Source organism: Centrocercus urophasianus, unplaced genomic scaffold (genome assembly GCF_019232065.1).
Source record: "Centrocercus urophasianus isolate 14NV4802_14NV808 unplaced genomic scaffold, USGS_Curo_1.0 seq_12, whole genome shotgun sequence".
Classification (NCBI taxonomy): Eukaryota; Metazoa; Chordata; class Aves; order Galliformes; family Phasianidae; genus Centrocercus; species Centrocercus urophasianus.
Window position 1 is genome coordinate 43,591,438 of NW_024884364.1, and position 21,485 is coordinate 43,612,922.

At 36.5% G+C, this 21,485-nt stretch overlaps 1 protein-coding gene across 2 annotated transcripts in view; it reads left to right on the forward strand.

Moving 5' to 3' along the window:
* The window catches only part of ADGRG2 (adhesion G protein-coupled receptor G2), a 54,239-nt gene that overhangs the window by 17,247 nt on the left and 15,507 nt on the right, over positions 1-21,485 (forward strand). For both annotated transcript variants that reach the window (XM_042810856.1, XM_042810857.1), the window contains exons 4-15: positions 8,178-8,204; positions 9,004-9,030; positions 10,696-10,728; positions 11,713-11,754; positions 13,304-13,351; positions 13,930-13,997; positions 15,405-15,478; positions 16,615-16,654; positions 16,776-16,810; positions 18,958-19,040; positions 19,644-19,704; positions 20,199-20,935. In XM_042810856.1, coding sequence (XP_042666790.1) covers positions 8,178-8,204; positions 9,004-9,030; positions 10,696-10,728; positions 11,713-11,754; positions 13,304-13,351; positions 13,930-13,997; positions 15,405-15,478; positions 16,615-16,654; positions 16,776-16,810; positions 18,958-19,040; positions 19,644-19,704; positions 20,199-20,935 — 1,275 coding nt within the window. The remainder of the gene's footprint in view (positions 1-8,177; positions 8,205-9,003; positions 9,031-10,695; positions 10,729-11,712; positions 11,755-13,303; positions 13,352-13,929; positions 13,998-15,404; positions 15,479-16,614; positions 16,655-16,775; positions 16,811-18,957; positions 19,041-19,643; positions 19,705-20,198; positions 20,936-21,485) is intronic.

Below are 21,485 nucleotides of genomic sequence, written 5' to 3' on the forward strand. Positions count from 1 at the left end.
CCAGTTAGTAGGGTTCTCTGCTCTGTTAAAATAGCTGTGTTATAGCAGTGAGTCTTTGGAAAGATCTGATTTTGTATCTGCATAGAATGTAACTGGCAAAGAGCCACACTGCCTGCATACTCACAGTGAGTGAAAAGGAAGTGTTTCATTGAAGTTGTAACTGTGCCGGAGGACAAGTTTGTAACAAGAAGTTTGTTATAACCTGGTTGGCGTTTTGTACCCCCGTGAAGCAGCTGTTTGTAAAATGCTCAGTCAAAGATTACCAAGATTTCTGTGATTTCTCAAGATCTTTGTGCAATGTAGGCCGTTATCTAATTGGTGTCTCAAAGGCAATGACTCATTCCATTAGTAAGTTTAGATTGACGTAGTGTCACATCATTAGCTTCTGTTTCTTTACCCCCTCCTTCAGGCTTTCCTTTTCTTAACTATATTCATTTTCTTTTGATTTTAGTTTTATACTAATTTCTTAGATTACCAAAATTTTGTTTAGTTGCTTCTTAACCATGTTAGATCTAATAAGGACCAGAGTCCTGATTGTGTTAAGATTTACTTTTGTGATTAACACTTAAAGACGTGCAGAACTTAAAGTAAATTACTTCCCAGAAGTGAATGGGCATTACTTTTGCTGTAGCTAAGCATCATGTGCATCTGAAGATTTGCAAGAAAGGACCTGACTGCTTCCCAGTTTGTGATGTGATGCCAATGACATTTCTTGGAGTCAGGGAACATAGCAATATGTAACTTTCAGGTCTGAGTGAAAGATGCGGCTCTTGCTTCTTTCAGTAACAAGACTTTTGGGTCCCATCTGCTCGGTCTATCTTTTGCAAGCTGAACAGATGTAAGTATTTCACATAGGCCAAACAGGTGAGATGGAGGTGTTCACTCTTCCATGTGCCAAATTCAAAGAGTAATTTGTCTTACTACTTGACTAATTATTCCTATTTAACTACAGATTTTAACGTGGACAGTTATTGTGGATGTTATTGTTTTCCACATAATCCAAGAAAAAGTAAGTCATATTCTCTGACATCAGAGAATACAAGGGCAAAAGCTCTTCTGTTGTCATTTTTTGCATGGGACCTTTAGTGGTAACTTGACAACTGAAGAAATTTACTGTTTAAACATTAATCATTTCAGTTACATATTAAACAGTAGCATTCTTTATTAAAATATAAATATCCAAACTGTTACACTGTGCATTTATGCAAGGAGCACAAAGATGACAGAGATGACCTTTTACAAGTTTCAAAGAGTAAGTCGAATATATGATTTACAGAATAATTAGAAATAGTGTCACTGGAATTAAAGTTCTGTCACTTCATTTGTGATGTGACATCAATGCCTTAAATTTTGATGCCCTAACTTTTAGCAGAAATCCAGAGCCTATTACTTTAAGTTGAATTTTTTTGCATGAATACAATACAGTGTTAGATGGTGACATCTTAATTTTTCTAGACTGTCTTGTCCAGTCTTCAAGATTAAGGTGTTGTCCCTTCTTTTCCTTGAATCCTTACACTCCCTGTATGGATGGACCTGCTGCGATGTTGCTGTAGGAGGTTTTCAGACTTGAGGGAACAAAGTCATTTAATATTGTTGGGAAGTCATCAGTGCCCTGTGTGCACACTCAAGGTTGTGGAAAACTTCAATGTGGACTGTTCTAATTTGGAGATATGAATAACCAGAGGTGTGATTTAGACTCATGCAATCTCTTTTAAAGATTTCTTGAGTTGTGTACTCTACTGATGGCAAAATCAGCTTTCCTAGAAGGAAAGGTGGAGTTCTAAGGCTTTACCTCTTCAGGAAGAAGATTGAAATGTAGCTGCCACTCATCCAGTCTACATCCTAGTCTGTTGAGTACCAAAACTTTGGTCTGTGTTATTATGTTCACCGAGCAAGTAATGAAAGCTAAAGATGTAAAAAGATGTTACTTTCACCAGTGCATATATTTTTAAAGAACTGTAAGGGTACAATGCTATAGAAACCTTTAGAAGCTCTTAAAGGAAGCTCTTAAATAAATAGATCTGAAGGGGGTGGGGCAAGATGTGGAATACATAACTATGGAGTGCCTGTTTGATGAGTCACATATTGCTCTACTTTGTACATATTAACAGAATGTGTGTTTGACCTCCCATTTCTTTGCTTTCATTGCCTCAGTCTTCTTTTGTATGAATAGAAGGAGCGTTTTGGAAATTAGCCTACAAGGGAAGAGATTCTGGTTCATCTCAGCCTCTGATACACATCTTTGTACAAACAGAGCTTGGCAAAACCTGTATTGTAAGCATGTTTCCGTAAAAACCTGTGTAACATCAAAGCTGAGTTAAAAACAGCGCACATGAATTTTCTCTTAAGGTTACAGGAGTGAACTGGCCAAAGTGACAGAGCCTGATGTGAAGAAGCACATTCACTGTTTCTAGGTGTCTGCTTCTGTAAATAGAAGACTGTAGGATATTAGCAGTTGATATTTTGTTGTTGAAGCTACTACACTTGGTTTTGTTCAGGAGTAGGTTCATGAGAAGTGTTTTCATGCAGCTGTTATCTTAGTAACACTGAATATAAATGAAGGGTCATTGCTACCCAGTACTGGTGACTAACAGAATACATGAGCACTGTAGCCTCTGATAACGTTTTAGAAGAGGATTTATTTTCAAGTGGAATTGACACTTGAGTGTGAAATGTTTTAATTTTTAAGCTGGAAGATGATACTGTGTATCCATTTGGAACATACGTTTTGTCTTTCCCATTTCTGATTGAAATCTGCCGTGCGAATCACTTCTGCGAATCTGCCTGAATCAATTGAATTTCTTTAATGGAAAAACTTTCAGCACAAAGTTTGCTACCACATCTTACTTAAAAAATCTGGTTTGTACTACTTTCGTGATACGTTTGTGTGTATTTGTAAGTCAGAACTGATCTTCTCAGAAATAGGTGGTCTTGGTTATCTAAGGTCATTCTGTGTTATCGGCCAAGTCCTGCCACCTGCAGAGACATTATTATCTAGCCACCACGGTGCCCCTTGGGATTCTTTCATTTGCATTCTGCTCTTGATCTCTTTGGGAGATGTGATGTGGTTAAGGGTGCCTCTGTATGAAAACATAAACTATTCTCATTTTTGGCACACTTGAAATTTAAAACAAGTGTAACTTGAAGCACTTTATTTCGTATTATTTCAAAATTCTACCATTGTGCCCTAGAACACGTAAGTGTACATTTTTCTGCCTATTATATATAAAATTATAGAATAATTTGGGTTGGAAGGGACTTTAAGGTCATCTAATTCCAACCCCACTGCTATAGCCATGGACACCTCCATCTAGAGCAGGTTGCTCAAAGCCCCATCCAGCCTGGCCTTGAATGCCTACAGGGTGGGGGCCTCCACAACCTCACTGGGCAACCTGTTCCAGTGTCTCACCACTCTCACAGTAAAGAATTTCTTGCTAAGACCTAGTCTAAATCTACCTTCTTCCAGTTTAAAGCCATTTCTCCTCATCCTGTAGTCCTGTGTAGTCTGTACTTCTGCTGGTGACTAGGTTTAGTATTTCCTGCCTGTTTTGTGTCTGGATCTGACTGCAACAAACTGTCTCTTGCATTCTCTCATCAAGAGATGAGAGTCCGAGAGACATAGGGCAGCAGATGTGACCCTTTGTGCTGTTCCATCCCTGCTCCTCTGTGCAGCAGACAGGGCAGAATGGGTGTCTATGTGGAGGATCCATTTCTTGGCAGTTCAAATTTTTTTCTGCTTATCCCAAGAAAACAGTCTAGTTGCTGTCTTGGGTGTGCTCAAGGATGGTTTCTGCAAAAATTTAAAGGAGATCACGGAATATTAGGTAAAACAGTATTAGTCATCTATAACACTGTTCCCCTGAGATAGGGGAGCAAGAAACAGCTGCCAGTAGCTTAGTTCTTACAAAATGTTGTTATCTGCAGCCAGGTTCTAGCTGCTTCTCAGTCCTCCACCCTGGAAAAAGTGATTTACTTCTGGTGGAGGGGCTGCCTGAAGACAGGTGAATCAGAGAGGGTGTTGCCTTTCCAAAAATTTAGGGTGTACTGACTGTAAGTTAGATTGGAGTTAGGGAGAAGAAAAGGATATTTTCATTATTCCTATTGTAGGTGAATAATTGTACATTGTGCATCTTTTAAGGGCTTTCTCTTGTTTCTAATAATGAACAAAAAGCATGTCTTGAATGACTGTGCCCATGGTGTGAGAACCAGATCCCAAATCTTGCCCTTCCTATCTTGACCACTGTGGTACAAAGCTGCTTTCTCCTTTCCCTCCCTTTGGCTGAGTTGATTTTTGAATTCTACTTTGTTGGGACAGCTTGAATGAGACATGTAGGGACTGTTCCATGTAGGTTGATATCTCTAATGCTAAAGAATGCTGTAAGCACAAGGCTACTTTCTAGACAACACAAAACATTAGTCTTTTTTCTGTCTAAACTTTCCTTTAAGAGGTGAATTTCCTCTTTAGTTTTGAAAAGAAGCAATCCTGGTGTTAGAATTCAAAAAACAGAGGTCATCTGTTAGATGGCAATTAGAGCTGGGGCCTGTAATCCAAGGGTAAATACTTACTTCCAAAAAGGACTAGGGGCTATTGGCTGTTGTGAACAGGGCCCTGAAGTGCGTCTTTCCAGGAATCGTCTACAGTGTCTGACTTACAGACTCAGCTCACAGGTCCTAATGCTTACAGGTTCAGTGCTGTTGGAGCTACATTAGTTTGTGAACATCACCTTGAGTACTGTTATTAATGAATTTAGTCTCCTAGCAGACCAGAGATGCTAAAGTTATGCTGATTCCCATTACCAAAAAGGTCATTATGGGAAATAATGCTTGTTACAACACAAATAATGTTGGTTATCAGGTAAAATTTCTGTAGCTGTCTAATGGAGCAATGGTATGAGTTGATAACCTTATTGATATGGTATGAGTTGATAAAAGTTCATACCACCGGAGCAGTTTCCTCTGCTGTACATGTATGACTCCCAGTCTTTACTCAGCTATCTGTTTGTGTTAGAGCAGTGCAAAGTTATATGAAGACAGCAAGTGACTTGCTGCTTTTGTTTTTAGAGATCTGTGTTTGTAACAGAATCTGGTGCTTACTTAATGGAGATGCTTTTTCTTGTAGAAACACCTGATTCTTGTGCAAGGGGCAAGACCTTCTGTCTTTCTTGCAGCAAAAGCAAAGAATAGTGCTGAATAATGTTATTTTGTATGTGTTTTTAAATTTTTGTTATTTTTAACATTATTTATGTTCTAATTTTTTGCATCCTCAGCAAATGTTCCCTATTACAGAAAATGTAGAAAAGTATCCCTACAGTATGGAATGTTTTGTTTGGGATAGACTATTTAGTGTGTTGGTTTGATGATCCTAGACCAACAGTGTTGCAGATAAAAATGCACTAAGAAAGTAAAATCAAATTCTATGCGCTTCAGGATTTTCTTGTTCTCATCTTTAGAGATCAATCCAAGGGAAATTAATGTTCTTTTTGGTTTTGTGGCTAGCACACATTTTGGTGATTTTATTTTCCTTTTTTCATGTCATCTTTAGGGATACTTTGGATTGGACTTAAGTTCTTCTCCAAATAGGCTATATGCACATTCTTTTCTAACACTTAAGGACTACATAGGAACACTGGTCAAATGTATGTGAAATTGAATAATATATCACAGGTACTTCTCCTCTAACTTTCAGCATTTGAAGGCATTCTGATGAAATACTTGGCTAGTGAACTTAGTATTGCACCTTTTTCTATAACAAGTCTTCCTTACAGATAATCTATAGCTACAATAGGCATGTGAATACGGTGCTGTAAGAGAAGTTGTGGTTAGATATGTGACCAAGAGAAGTCCCAGACTATGCATGCCACCATCACTTGATGCATTTGCCAGCTCCAGGCTCATGGCTTGCGTTTAGCTTATTTTGCCTCTCATACCACTGAATTTGTAACTACAAAGCTTTCGATGGCTTTAGAATTTGCTGTCTTACTGATTATCCTACAGTACTAAACGTAATTGGACAGCTTTTCTTATCCACCTCAAGATATTACTTGTACTCTCAAAATCTGCAAAGCAGGTTGAAGGCACATAGAGGATGGGAGAAGCAGTTTGTCTGTAGTGACTATGTCTAAACTGACTCTTCAAGAGTATCTGAGAATGACCTTAAGATCAGATTCTCCAGGTAGATTTTTTTTTTTTTTAGTGGGCAGAAACTGTGTGCTGGCCTTTGCTATGAGATGATACATACTTCAAGAGGTGGGTTCCTTTTGAAAATTTTATTTTCTCCAGGGCTTTTTTGGTTGGAAGGAAGGGCTTTTGCATGAAATGCTAACCATTAATTAAGACAAGACTGGTGGCTTCAATTGTCATATCCACACCTCAGTCACTGAGCCCATCTGTAAAATAGGAAGAGATACAATCTCTTCCTATTCCAGTGCCTCAACACCCTCTGAGCAAATAACTCCTTCCTAACATCTATATATAAATCTGTGCTCTTGTAGTTTAAAGCCATCAGCATTTGTCCAATCAGTTTGCTCCTTGATGAAGAGTCTGTCTCCATCTTTCAAGTAGGCTCTTTTAGGTACTGGTTTGCCACAGGCAGAGCTGTTCTCAGTCCACTCATCATCCAGTCTGTATTCGTGTTTGTGATTGCCACAACCCAGATGGAGGATCTTGCACTTGACCTTGTCAAGTTGAACTTCATGAGGTTTGCACATTTCTCAAGCATGTCATGGTCCTTTTGGATGGTATTGCTTCCTCCATTATATTGACGTCGCCAGCTTGGCATCATCTGTAAACTTGCTGAGAGTGCAGTCGTTCTTTCTGCCTGTGTTGCTGATGAAGATCTAAAATAGTACCTGTGCCAGTACAGACTCACAAGGGTTGCCATTTGTCACTGTTCTCCCCCTGGACAATGTGCTTTTGTCTACAGCACTCTGATTGTGACCATCCAACTAGTTCCTTATTCACAGAGTGGGCCGTCCATCAAATCTGTGTCTCTCCAATTTAGAGACTCTGATGTTGTGTGAGACAGGTCTATCAGAGCCATGTCAGTTCTAGCAGTGTTTGCCTACTTCTTGTTTAGATGCTCTTTGGTAGTGTGGCTGTAGGGAGTGTGAGCATCTATGTAATGTAGATGTACTCTCAAAGTATATTCTGTGCACTTTATGAATGAGTTTGTAATGTAGCATTTCTGTCTTACCCACTTCTCCCACTCCCTGCTTGCTTTATTTCTTTGCTTCTTACTGTGTTAGTAAAAACTCATTTCGTGAATAATTCACCAGCATTTTATTTCCCCACATTTTACAAAAAAAAAACAGCTTTACCAAAGCATGGTTGTGCATAGCGTTTTTGGTTGCTGCTATTTGCTCTACTTTGTTTTTACACTGGAAGTGGAGAGGCAGTGGGAAAACACAGACTAATCTGTGACTCCCATAAATACACAAGCGATAAGCCAAGTGAAAAAAGAAAAAAAAGAAAAAGAAAAAAAGAAAAGAAATGGGTACAAAGGAGTTCCATGAGCCAGCGTGAATTTAAGTGAGAGATTTTGTTAATGACGGGAAGCTAGCAGGTTCCCAAATGTGCAAAAAGTGCATCCTTAAGGTAAGAATGAACTAGGAAGTAGGTGAGTAGTGTCACAGAAGAATGTGGTATTTCCACTCTCTTATCTTTCTCTGACATTTAGAAGTTTCCTTTTTAGAGACTCCTCTCAGAAGGGGCTAAGCTTAATGAGGGCAGGTTGAACACACGATCTGTCATGTGATATTTTTCTCTGTGCTTTCTCTATTCTGAGCAGGAAAATTTTATCTTCCAAATAGAATGATAGGAGACAGCTGAGGGATTTTAATTCTTCTTCTGCAACTTGAAGACCTGCTTAACTAAGTAAAAAAATATTCTCTAATGATTTAACTGTTTACTCTTAGGACCAAACTGTAATTTGAAAGTCTGGCCGTGGAATCCTTAGGGAGAATGAATATGCTAAATGCCTTCTGCTTTGATTTGGCAGTGTTGGGTTTCTTAAGTTACCTTTTATTATTTTTTTTTTGTCGTTGTTGTTGGGTTTTTTTGTGTGTTTGTTTGTTTGGTTTTTTTTAGGAGAGACATATTCTTTTTAGTTTGATTTTGCTTTCTGTTGCAAAAGTCTCTACTCTTAGCTGTGTCACCTAATTGTTTCTATTTTTTGTCAGTTACAGAGGAAACCACCAGACCTGCAGGTGAGCACTGATTTATAAGAAGAAAACCAGAGGAGTTAGTTACGCTGACTGAAGGAAGGTGAAATACCAACCTATCTAGTAGGCCTGCTTCAGTTTTTGCAAAGTCGTGCACCAGATAACAAATCACTTAATTTCTTTTTGATCCAAATGTTCGCTCTGACAACATCAAACATTTAGTAGCTAGTTTGCTGTAGTTTGCTATATAAATAATTGTCTGACTCCTATCAAGATCAGAGGTTCAAACTTGGAACAAATTGATGTTTTGTGATGCTGCTTTTTTCAGAATTGAAAGGAGAATGATTGTGTATGGGATGAATTCTAAACAGCAATTCTCAGTGTTGCTGTGTGATGTCTCAGAAGGGTTCTTAATAACCCATGTGCAGCATTATGCGTTTGATTCCCATTCCCAGAATTAGCAACACGCTCAGGGTAGGCATGTGGCTTTGGGGCTAGCTGTATTTTTTTGGGACAACAATCTTTGTTTTCTTAACATTACACAGTGCAAACTGTCCAGTATTTATTGAGAAGAAATAATCTTTAGTTGAATTGTATTTAAACTTCAAATGTGTATGAGTTTGTTTTGTCAGAGATTTTTACATCTATCCTTTTTCCAACCTGGATTTGTTCTGACAAGCAGGTGTTGCCCTCTTCTGGTGAACACAGTTAACTTTTGGGGAATATAAGGAAAAGCTGCTGAGGATGGTTATGTATGTATCTGATCTACTATATCTGTTTGCTAATCTGTGTTCCTGGTGTTTTTTTCTCTTTTTTCTGTCTTAAACAAAAACTGTGCATTCAGAATCATCAACTGCAACATCCACTTCTGGTAAGAACATCAAGATTTTACTGATTACTACCATAGTGTCTATTATTTCCTATTAGATCAGTCTCTTCTTTTACCTGGGGTAATGCAGAAAAGTTGCAGTGCAAATGAAGTCCAACATGTAGTGTTTTCTTTTTTATTATTACTTTTTGTCTTTATTTGCTTCATTCTACTTTGTATTGAAATAGCAGCCCTCATTGGATTACTCATGACTTTTGTCAGTGTTGATTGAGGTTGGGGTAGATGTGAGTTGCTTGATGAAAAGCCTTTTGTCCAGTGAACAGTTGCAGAGATGGCAGAGGGGGAACACTGTAATGAGTAAAGCTCCCATATGTCTCTTCCCACTCTACAAGATGTGTGTACATCATTTAACTTTCAGGATCGGAGGTGATGAACATCATCATGACAACATTTTTAGAAGGAAAATATTGTGGAATATAACAAAGACTGTATATAAATGGGAAGAGTCCACTACATTTTTCCTTGAAGTATGCTGACATATTGTGCTCTAGAGAAAAGGAACAATAGACACAAACACACAACACTTTTTTTACTGTTACAGATACAATCATTTTCTAGGAATGATTCATCTTTAACAACTACAGCCAATTCAGTATTTATAGTATCAATCTGAATAATGCAGATGAAGTCAATATTTAGTTTTCATTTTGTTTCCTTATGTTTTGGCTGCTTTTTTACTTGCTGTTGTCTTTGGGACTGTCACTTAAGAACTAAGTATACTTAGCTTTTATTCTGGTATGGAATTAACAGAGCACATCTGAAAAGTCTTGGAATGGCTAATCCAGTAGAAATTTTTTTTTCATACTTGAGATTTTGATTCTAGCAATGGCAGTGATGCTTTTAGCAAAGAAGTTCAGAAAGCATAATTTCCAGCTGTTATGAAACAACTGTTTTTAAAAAGTCACTTAGTTGTCTTACTGGAATGATGAAAGTGATCCTTGAACCACTTTATATTCCTGCACTGACACTTAAAATCTGCTTTCTAAGCACATCCTGAGCAATCATTAAATTTTCTTCTGTTCTCCTAATTTCCTTCTTTCTCCCTACTTTCCCTTTTCCCATTCACTTAAAGTATTTATCACCTCACGCTAGTGTATTTATACATGGTTTCTGCAAAAATAGCTTCCTTGGAGACACTTTTCCCAGCATATCATCCCTGCTTCTGCGTGTTACAAGTTCATGCAGGAACTCAGCCTTTGGGCTGAGGAATTAGATACGTGAAACTGATCTGCCTCTTCCAAAAGAATGAAGCCAATAAAAGGAAGCTATCTCAAGGAACTCTGTTATTAGCTTTTTGCATTCATATGCTTACTGAGATGGTCAAATTAATGTCAGCTGTTTGTAATGGGCACAAAAGTTATTCCTAAAAGGCAATTTAGATCTTTAAAATTCAGTTCCTGGTGGAAGTGTTGCATTCTGCTTCTTTCTCCAAAATACACAGAAATAAAATACTACATTAATATCTTTTTTCTTTTCTTCCAGAATCCTCTATTGTTACTTTTGTCACCTATCCTATTAGTCCCTCAGGCAAGATTTTATTAATGTTTCTCTTACTTAGATTTAGTTAGATTTAGATTTTTTTTTAGATTTTTAGTTGTTTAGATTTTTATTTTATGGTTTTTAATGCCACTGACTTTTCTTCTTCAGAGATGACTTCAGATGATGCTGCAGAAAGCACAGGTGAGAGTTAGCGCGAGTGCAGTCACATCTGAAGGGAAACGTGTTGCGTTCATGAAAGTTTGCTTTTTAATATTTTTTTAAATTGAGACTTGTTTAGTCCAAATTCTTTACTTAAACTGTCTTAAAATGCAGTTGTCTCCAGTCTGTATTTTAAGTCTCCATGAGTGGTAGGGTTTCAAAATGCATTGTATTAGCTGAAAGCTGTTATATTTTTTTACGCAGAATGTTGCAGTGTATACAGAAGCCCAAACTGGGCAGGTATAGAAGTTTTTGGTACATCTGTAGATGGAATGTTTTTTATACTTCATGATAGTATTTAAAGAATTTTACAAAACTCAAACCTCTACAAGATTCCTTAAAAACACTTAAATTATGTATATAAACTTATATGCGTAATTTATAATTTAATAATTTATTGTATATAATATATTTTATATGATTAACACAATTTATTGCATGTAATATAAATTTATGTTATGTTAAATGTATGTTCTTGCAATGAGTTGCTAAATAGCATCAGTAAGCTTCCATTGGGAGAATTCGCTGCACCTTGTTTCCTGATCTGTCCATTTGAAGACAAGTCGATTCATCCTTTATCAGCACAGGGGTCTGCATGTCTGTATCTGAGTAAGATAACCTGCTATTTGTCATATTTGATGGAGAGAAATACATTTTTAGAACATGAACACTTGAAGTACCCACATAGAACAGGCCAAATGGAAATCATGCCTAAAAAGCAGCACTCAACTGAAAATAATATGGAGGCTAGAGTAACTGGCTCAGATAGGGACATAAATATCTATCTGATTGGGTGTATCTCAGTGCTGTTTTTTCATGTCCCATGAATTCCCTTATAAATAGTCATGTATTTACACTTCTGGGAAGACAGACTAAGTGGAATCTGGAAATTGCTTTTATCACTCATATTTCATGATCTTTTTAAATAAAAATGAGAAAGCTTAATTTTATTTTTCTTTTAAACAGAAATTCCTGACCTCACTGTCTATTACTCCACTGTAGCACCAGGTAGGATTCATACATCACCACTGACACTCTTCTGTGTTTCTTAGAATTACTTGTGCTTGCCTAGACATCCACACATAGGAAAGTTTGGTTATTGTATCAGAACAGTGATGTGAAGAGTCACAAAGATATCAGAAATTTTCAGGACCTATGTGTTCTATTAAAAAAAACGTCATCATGCTTTTAAGCAGATTGGAGCAATCTGAACCCAGACATGATGTTCTCAGGGCAAATCCAGTCTGTAGGAGTGTGCTGAGTTAAGCTGGAGTGTATTTACACTGAGACAGAGTAAATGATAGAATAGTTGACGTGCAGCCATACCAACTAGCATAATTTGACTGTATGAAGATGGCCTGCAAGAGGTTTGCAGCTATGTTATATGATGATCTTTGGAGGCTGGAAACAGTAGCAATTTTTGATTGCTCTTTTACCTCCAAGTACCTTAATTATTTTGTGCATTTTGGTGGCTTGTAGAGATCCTAAGCAAGATCCTCAGCAACACAAGTGGTTGTAAACAAAATCGAGTTGACCTTGCTGCTTGTTTTTTGTGGTGCTTGTTTTATGTGTTGGGTTTTTATAAATGTTACTGTCCTTCATGTAATGAATTGAATTTTGTCAAATTTAGTTCTTTGTGAATATTTTATTTCTTTGTGCATTTTTTAATAAAAGTGTTGATACATTTTTCATTACTGCTTCTCCGGCAGCTCCCAGCACAAAATGGAAGGCAAATTTATATTATTAATAATTTTTTTTCAAATGTTTTGAATATTGCATGCTGCTTGCAATCCATACCTTCTGATTGCTGATTGTTGATGGTGATAAAAATGATGAAAATTAAGTTAAAGTAAGCAAGTATTTGCGCCACAGGAATGGTAAAAGTGAAAAGGGAAAGAAAATTTTTCATCTCATTTGCAACTAGATAATGATAACAGCAGAGAAAATAGCATTTGTTTTTTGCTTATGGAGCCAGTCTATATTCTTAATCTAAAATACTGTACTTACATCTGGAAAGTTGCAATGAGAGTTTAGAACTTGACTATCTTGGTTGTATTCATTAGAAAGAATTGCTAAAATTAATTTTGGAAAATAACCACACAATAGAAAATTATTAAAAAGCAGATGTGCATTCCTACTAGAATACAGTCTTACCTATATATTAGTAACTTAATTATGTTGCATATTGTCATGTGTACAACTGTGTATGGTCACCAAACTGACTTAAAAAGACAACAAAACAACAGCAAAAACAAACAAACAAACAAACAAACAAAAAAAACCAACCAGAGACTACCTGTACATAGATCTGGAGAAACAGCTGCAAAAAATTACTCAGAATTAATTAATGAAAGCCAACGTGTCTCACTATGAATACTGGGTCTTAGATAATGTCATGGTGAGTGCCCAAGAGAAGTGTAGCCAAGGTAGTGTGTGTAATGTAAAGAAGTTTACATTTAAAACAAGAAACGGGGAAATGATTGCAAAATGTGTTTGTCAGTTTTGGATTTAAGTGCAGCTCTTTTACTCATTAGATTTTTTTCCCTCCAAAATATAGCTGGAGAAACCATTTTATGCAATGTATCATCTGTCTGTAATTATTCAGGTCAGTGATTTTCCTTTCTTTTTATAAAAATCATGCCAAACTGTTTTCTGTGTAATGAGGCAACCTTTAATTGCCATATACAAGCTAACTCTGTGCAGCTTTAAAAAAAAAATAAATTAAAATGTGCTCTTTAATTTAAAAATACTATTCAATATGTAGATTTTTGATCCTTATCAAAGTATGTGCAACCGATTATAAGAATTACGGAACTGAGAAAACAATAAAGTAGTATGCTATTAGTGTGTGCCTTATGAAATGTAATTCTGTATCAGGAACAGATGTTGAGATACTGTTTAGAGTTATTACTGTAAAAACTCAAAACACTCAAAAAATACAGAGAACAGTGAAGTTCAGAGACGGGTATGAGTCTAGTTTATTTACGGAAACAGTGAGAGAAGAGATAGAACTATTGCAAAAACACTGAGTGTTCCAAAAAGCTATTTTAAGTGTTCTTATTTCCCTTGCATTCTAACATAAGACTGTGTTGTTGTTTTTTTAATTCTCAAGTTATTTTACATCACGAAGTTACGCCATGTTAAGTTTTTATTTTCTTATACCTTTATTTGTTTTGGTTTTAGTGTTCTATGTGGGCAAGGTAGAACTTCATCCAAAAGAAGAAAGTAACACATCATTAAATATAGAAGTAGTAAGTGTTTTCTCTTGTAAAACTTTTTTAAAAGGAAGGTTGAAATCAGTTTCTTTGTCTGTGCCTAAATTGCATAAGATGCTTAGTATCATAACATGATTCTTATTATAGTATTTATGGTTTAATTTACGTACAGTAATACTCTCTCTTAAAATTTAGACACACAACACTTGTTTATAAGTGTAAGAAAGTAAACTTACTATAGCAAGGGTCGTTATTCTCTATTTAATCACTGAAAAGAGGGAGGTAAACCTGGGAAGTATGCAGAGCGGTCTAAACAGCCTAGCTACAACTAAATTCCTTGGAGATGAATTGAGGTAATTGAGAAAGCTAGCATCATTAGATATTGACAGTTTGAGCATAAATTAGGTTAGATTGCACCCTGAAACTAATCCATGTTGAGACACTCTGAAATAGGGCATCTTTCTGGTGGCAGTTAAGACTATTCGGTTGTTGTGGATGGGAAACAAAGGAGCTTGTTAATGGTTCCTTGTACCTTTCTCTTCTACATCTGTGTCTACACTCAGTCTATGATTTTACATGTCAATCTTTGCAAGCCTGATAGTTGTCAGCAGTCACCACAGAGAGCCACTGCAACTCAACTGAGCAGTGAGTTTGGGCAGGGGTAGGCCCCAGTATCTCGAAAGCAAGAGCCACATCTGTGTTGTATTCTGTTTCCGTAGTGATAACATCTCCTGAAACCATCCTGCTGTATTGAACATTATGTCTACAGCTATTAGAAGAAGTAGATTTCTGTCTCTGGAAGCTGTTTTACTTTTAACAGAATATTTCTGTGGTAATGTGAATACCATAACTGTTAGATGATGTTTTCATTAAGATGCTCACTGCTTTAAATGTAGAAATAACAGGTAATGGTGGAAAACAAAGTATAAGAATGCAGGTCTATAAAGGACTTTTAGATCAACCTTTGTACTCTCTCCATCCTAGAGGCAAGAGCAGACATATGTGTTTCTCCTCAGTTCTTGGCTCTAACTCCCAGGATTCTACTGGGAGACTATTTTTGTTACAGCATTTATGTAGCTTGTCCAATTGCTGCACTATCACTTTAGTTGAAAGTTTATTCAGTTTCTGGTCTAAGATTGCTATTGCAGATTGAGCCAACTTCCTGTTTCTCCAGTGTGATGTGTGGTGAGGTCGCTATCCTCTTTCCTTTATCATTCACAAGTTGAACCCTTAAATTAGGTGTATTCTAGATGAAGCAATTCCTTAAGTTGTGACAACACAGGCATAATAAATATAAACTGAAGTGTATTTATGGGAAAGGGTGCAGATTTTCTTTGGGCTTTCCAAATGTGTTTCTGTTTAAATGAGTGAGGTGAATGTGAGTTTATTCTAATGCTAAAGTTCACTTGTTTTATTTAGCATTGGTATCTTTCTTTCTAACAGATTAATAACAAAACCGTTGACAATCAAGTTTCAGGCTTTATTCCAATTCCAGCCTCAACCTTACAAGAACTGAGGTAAACTTGAAATCTTTGCCATATTTCAAAAACATTAAGACTTTTCATGTAATTAGCAGACTCTTCACTTTGCATTATTCCTGTACTTGATAATTTAGAAATGTCAGGAAATGTGAACTATTTTTCTTTAACACAAAGTTTGTATTGATTAGAACAGTCTTCATTTTGTTTTATATACCCCTGGAGTTTGTTTAAAGAAATACTATGTTTACTGATTACATTTCAGGTCCTTCAGGTTCATTGGGCTTTAACAAGGCCTGAATGCCTTGTTTATAAGCTGATGATCTCAGTAATAATAATAATGATAATGATTAAGACGATAATAATAGTAGCGGTACCTGAGAATGTGAACTGTGGATTATTGAGTAGGTCAATTTGACTGTTGCTCTTCATGAATAAATTGTCTTAATTTCAGAGATTTAGTCTGTCTCTTTAAGAAATTTTACTAAGAGAACTTTTAGGGTTCTAAGTTTTTCTGATTTATGGAGTTAAATCAATATTTATTTCACTATAACTTTTTTTCTTTCACAGTCTTTCTAAAATATGCACTTCCCTTCTTTCCAGAGGAATCTAAGTCTTTATCTAGGTTGTGTCCCATAGCTGTGATTCTGCTTACCTTTTTGCATGCTTAATATTCATACTGCTTTCCAGAGAATGTCTTTACTGCTATTCCAAAAACTCCCTTTGTAAATCAAGACCATGTTGTGGCCCTTTTTTTTTTTTTTTTTTTGCTTTTTGGTTTTGTTTTGGTTTGGTTTTTTAGAAAGCCATAACTCCTACTGATTTGCTTTCAGTGTAAGTTCAAAATTTTGTTCTAAATGGGCAATTTTGTTCCAAAGGGCAAGTTAGCATTTAGACATCAAGATCTATCTTTTGCTCTTTTAAATAGGTTGTAAGGATGTGGATTGATGTTAAAATCTGTGGTGCCAGTTTTAAATGTAGTTTGCAAAGTGTCTAATAAAAGGCAATTCTTTAGGTGTTCAATCCTTTTAAAGTGTTTGTACAATATTAGAACCGTTGTCGTTTTTAAAAAAGGTTTTTTTCTTGGTAATTGCTTGTTCATTTCATAATACTGCTGTAATTGTCTTTAAAACATAATTAGAAATCCTCCATAATTGTAACTTTTTATGTTACAGAATATCAGAGCTCAACAAAACCTTGCAAGAAATGAGTGAGGTAAGATTACTAATTGTTTTTACTGTTTGGAATACTTTTTTTCAATTTATTTATGATAGTGTCATAAGTCCTATTTTCTCCTGACAAAACAATTTTATTCTATTTTTCCTTGTTGTTGTAGTCATCCGTTTTGGAATGCAGTTCAGAAAACCAGAGGTTTGTTGTTGTTTGTTTTTTTTTTTTAATTTCATATATTTAGTAGCTACTACATATTTAAGAGCCTGTGATGTATCAAGCATGAATGGCTGTGTAACAAGAGAAAAATTGTCTAGGAAGTCAAGTCTGAGAAACAGGCTGGACAAATATAAGCAGGCTAATGAGGAAAGAAATTCTGATCCCATTAATCTTATTAATGATCTACTTTATTTGTTTACCAAACTGCTTTGCTTTTCATTAATCTTCTTTTGAAACACAGACTTACCTGCCATATTTCTCCTTCATCTTTAAATTAGCTGGGTCACACAGCTTCTTAGTCACTAAGTCTTTTTGAGGAAATTACTTCAAACATCATGGAATTGTTGTTTGGAAAAGATCTCTATAATCATCTAGTTGAACTGTCCACTTAACACCAGCACTATCTGCTAAACCATGACCATGTCCCTAAGTAGCACATATATCTGTTTCTTGAACACCTCCAAGCACAGTGACTCTACCACCTCCTTGGGCATCCTGTGCCACTGCCTCACCTCTCTTTCTGTGAAGAAATTTTTCTAATTCCCATCCTGATCTTTCCCTGGCACAACTTGAGGCCGTCACCTCTTGTCCAATCACAGAACCACAGAATTGTAGGGGTTGGAAGGGACCTCCAGAGATCATCGAGTCCAACCCCCCTGCCAAAGCAGGTTCCCTACAGCAGGTCGCACAGGTAGGCATCCAGGCAGGTCTTGAACATCTGCAGAGAAGGAGACTCCACCACCTCCCTGGGCAGCCTGTTCCAGTGCTCCGTCACCTCACTGTAAAGAAGTTCTTGCGCACATTTGTGCAGAACTTCCTATGCTGCAGTTTCCGGCCGTTTCCCCTTGTCCTGTCTCCACTCACCACTGAAAACAGTCTGGCCTCGCCATTCTGCCCCCCACACCTTAAATATTTATAGACCTGGATCAGGTCCCCTCTCAGTCTTCTTTTCTCAAGGCTAAACAGACCCAGTTCATTCAGCCTTTCTTCATAGGAGAGATGCTCCAGGCCCTTCACCATCTTTGTGGCCCTCCGCTGGACTCTTTCCAAGAGATCCCTGTCTTTTTTGTACTGGGGAGCCCAGGACTGGATGCAGTACTCCAGATGAGGCCTTATAGCTGTTGCCTGGGAGAAGAGGCTGATCCTTCCTTTGTCTCAGCCTCCTTTCAGGTAGTAGTTCTTATCCCAAGCTGTTCTTCGGTTTGGGAAGCCAGTCATGCTCAGGACTGGACAAGCCTGAGAAGATGTTTCAGAGTCTGGAAGGCTTGAAGTATCAGAATGGCAAGGCTGCTCTAGACAGATGATCCTGGAAACCTTAAAATTAGATAATCTCTGTCAACTTCATTGCTACTCACAGCTAAACAGATGATTCTTTAAACAGATTGGCTTGAAAACAGTATGTTCTGAAACAAAATCTGGAACTTCCAATATACTTGAATTTGAGGATTTATCTTAATGCTTTTGGATCAAACAAAAATTGAAATCCCCTAATAATAGTGGATAGAAAGTCAGATCACACTTTTGTGTCATACACTGACAGTAGCTTGGTATTCCATGTTCTTGTTAGCTGGAAAGAAACTTTGCTTCATCTTTGTGTTCCCTTTTTGTTCACCAATGTGTTTCAGCTGCTCAGGAAGAATTCTGATTGTATGTTTGCTCGTTTAGATAGGGATTCATGTAACTGAACATGAAATGTAAAAAATGTAGTTTTCTGTTTGAGTCATTTAAGCTCACTTTTTTTAAATCTTAAGAGAGAACACTAGGTTTCCATAGGCAAGGATACACTAACAGTCATCTTAGATGTGTTCTGATTCCTCTCTGGGGTTTCTCTACAGTAAGAAAGGAGATTGTTATTATATACTAACTCTTTAATGGCTAACATTGACTAGGAAGGATCACATTTAAGAATCGACAGAGTCTGTAGAGGAATAAGGAAATAAGCTGCTGCAAATGAATGTGTTGCTCTTTGTTTTAACCTGACATAGTGTTCTACATGCTTTGGAAACATCCCCAGATTTGAAAAAGCCTAGGAAAAAAACGCTTTTTCTGATTTGTTATTTGTCATTAGATTCATGTATTGCAATGACATAATTATTTCTTGAATCTAAGGCTTTTTCTTCTCATTATAGTACACACTGCAATTTCATAATAAAGCTGGATAAGAAAGGGAATATAAGCAGTTTAGAAGAGAAAGAAGAAATAGACAAAATTCGTGAGTTACGCTTTAAACAGTCTCACAGATTAACTGTCCTGTTTTTAGTTGACTGCCAAGTACCTAAAAAAAAAAAAAAAAAAAAAAACCTCTTAATTTTAAATAAAAATAAATTTTTTAAATAATGTAAATGCATAAAAAATGCAGACTTTCTGATTTTTGGGGGGAAGGAGCGGGAGATATGTATATGAAAGCTTTGGGTTGTTTTTTTTTTTTTTACATATAAAGTTGCTGACTACGTTAAAGCATTTTGGATTTTGAAAGTATTGTCTGTAACATTACTGGAAAACACAAATGCATTTCTCGAAGTTTATAATGTAGCTCAGTTTTCTTAGTTGTATTTTGATAGCATGGAGTGGCTCATGCCTTTTTCTCTCAGTTTCAAAGCATATAGCTTTGCATACTGGTTTCTCTAAAAAGAGAAGTCTGAACTTCTGAAGCATTGAGCAAAAACCTCAAAACTGATTATTCAAAATGCACTGTTGTTTAAAAAAAAAAAAAAAAAAGCTGTAAAATGTACTCTTGTTTGAATAACCTGTTTAATGGTATAAGTAGTTTTTATGCTTCATGGCAAACTATGTTAATGCTTCCTTGTCATTTCAGAACAGTGCTGCTGTTCATCACTGAGGTATTGTTCCTTGACTGCTGAAGAATTAAAAATGTAGTAAGTATAAATACAAACAGATTGGCATGCTGATTCCCTTATCTTTGTAATCGATAAATAGAATGAACTTGCATGTTGCAATATAATAACTAGGAAAGGATTCCACGAGCACAAGCACAATCTTCCTGTATAGTTCCATTCTCTTTCCTTCCTGTCCCTCCTTCTCCTCACTTTCTTTTTTCTTTTGTTTTTTTTTTCCTGTGGTGCCAGAAGCTTTTGAGTTCAGAATTATGTCCAAAAAAGACAAAATGAAAGGGTATCATGTGGACTTAATAGTTAACAACTATAGCAAAATAGAATGCATGAAGCCGCAAAATGTTACAGAAGTACTGTTTGTCACTAGGGCATGAGAAATGACCTGATGACTTTCAAAATATGCATATTACTAATATGCCCACGTGATTCATATATATTCTTATATTATAGCTAATTTTCTTTAAAATATAAATAATGTTAAATTTAACATGTATTTATGTGCTCTTTTTTTTTAACAGTACTATAGAATTGCCGCCTCATCCCATATGGATTCCATCTTCTCATTCTCCTCCTCATAAAAAGAGTGCTTTCTCTTCCCTCAAATCTAGTGCTTTTCTTTCCCCCACTGTGGTTTCTGCAAAACGAACACCCCCAATTAGACCACTGATCCCCCCATTCACAGAAAATTCATTTTCTGAAACCCTCTCCACATCTTCCACTGCAAATCCTCTCTCTGAAACTTTTACCACTACAACTTCTTTGTCTGCCACTACTGATACCACTACATATTCCTCTACTGAGTCTTTTGCTCAGCAAATCATGGCTACTTTTCCCTCCATAGCTTTTAATAAATCTGTCACTACAGTTCTCTCTTCCATACCTGCAACAAAATCTATTTCCAATGTTGCTCTCTCAATTAAATCTGATGCTACATATATTAGCAAACCTATCACAATAATTTCTCCTGCTGTAAATTTCACTAAACCTTCTGCAGTTTCCCCTTCTGAGCTTCCTCCCAAACCTCCAATAGCAATTCCACCTTTTGAAACTACCACCAGCTCTTTTGCACAGATTCCTCTTTCTACAGATTCAACCCAACCCATTTCTGATAACAGAAACATTACTACAGCACCTGTTCTTCCCCTTACTCCTTTCTCAATAACCCCTACTGTTAGTCCTGTCAAACATTCTGTCTCAGCATCTCATCCTCATTCTACTGCTGGTGGCCATGGTAGCCTGCCGAACGGAAGCACAGGTAAACATGACAAATAAAAAATATCTTTTAATTTGAAATCCATATACTGAATTTGCTTTCAGTTTTTTTAAACAAGATTTTGGTTGTGTCTTAGCTATCATCTTCTAATTACCATGACAAGCCTGACACAACTTTCAAAATCTCTGTACTCATTTTAGAACATGTTCTGATGCCTCTGGCTATGATGAGTGGTACCTCACGCTACAATATTTTGTTAACTATAGTAGTTAGGTTTTCTGGTTTTCTCCTGATTTCCTCCTTCTTGCAGGCACCCAGTAGCTAAAAATTCTAAATAATAGATTAGCATCACTTATGGTGATTTTATAATCAGTATAAAGTATGGTCAATGGTGACTATTTGAAACCTTGCTCTATATTTTCCTAAGGCTCTTAAGTATTGCTATCTGCAAACTAGCTGTTAGGGGAAAAAAAAAAGGCTGTGTTTCATGTAACATGCTTGTATCTGTGGTAAGCTTTTTTATTCAAGAAAACTGTTGTAATTTTTCTGGTTACTTCATTTGTTAAGCACAATACTTACAAAAATGAACAAC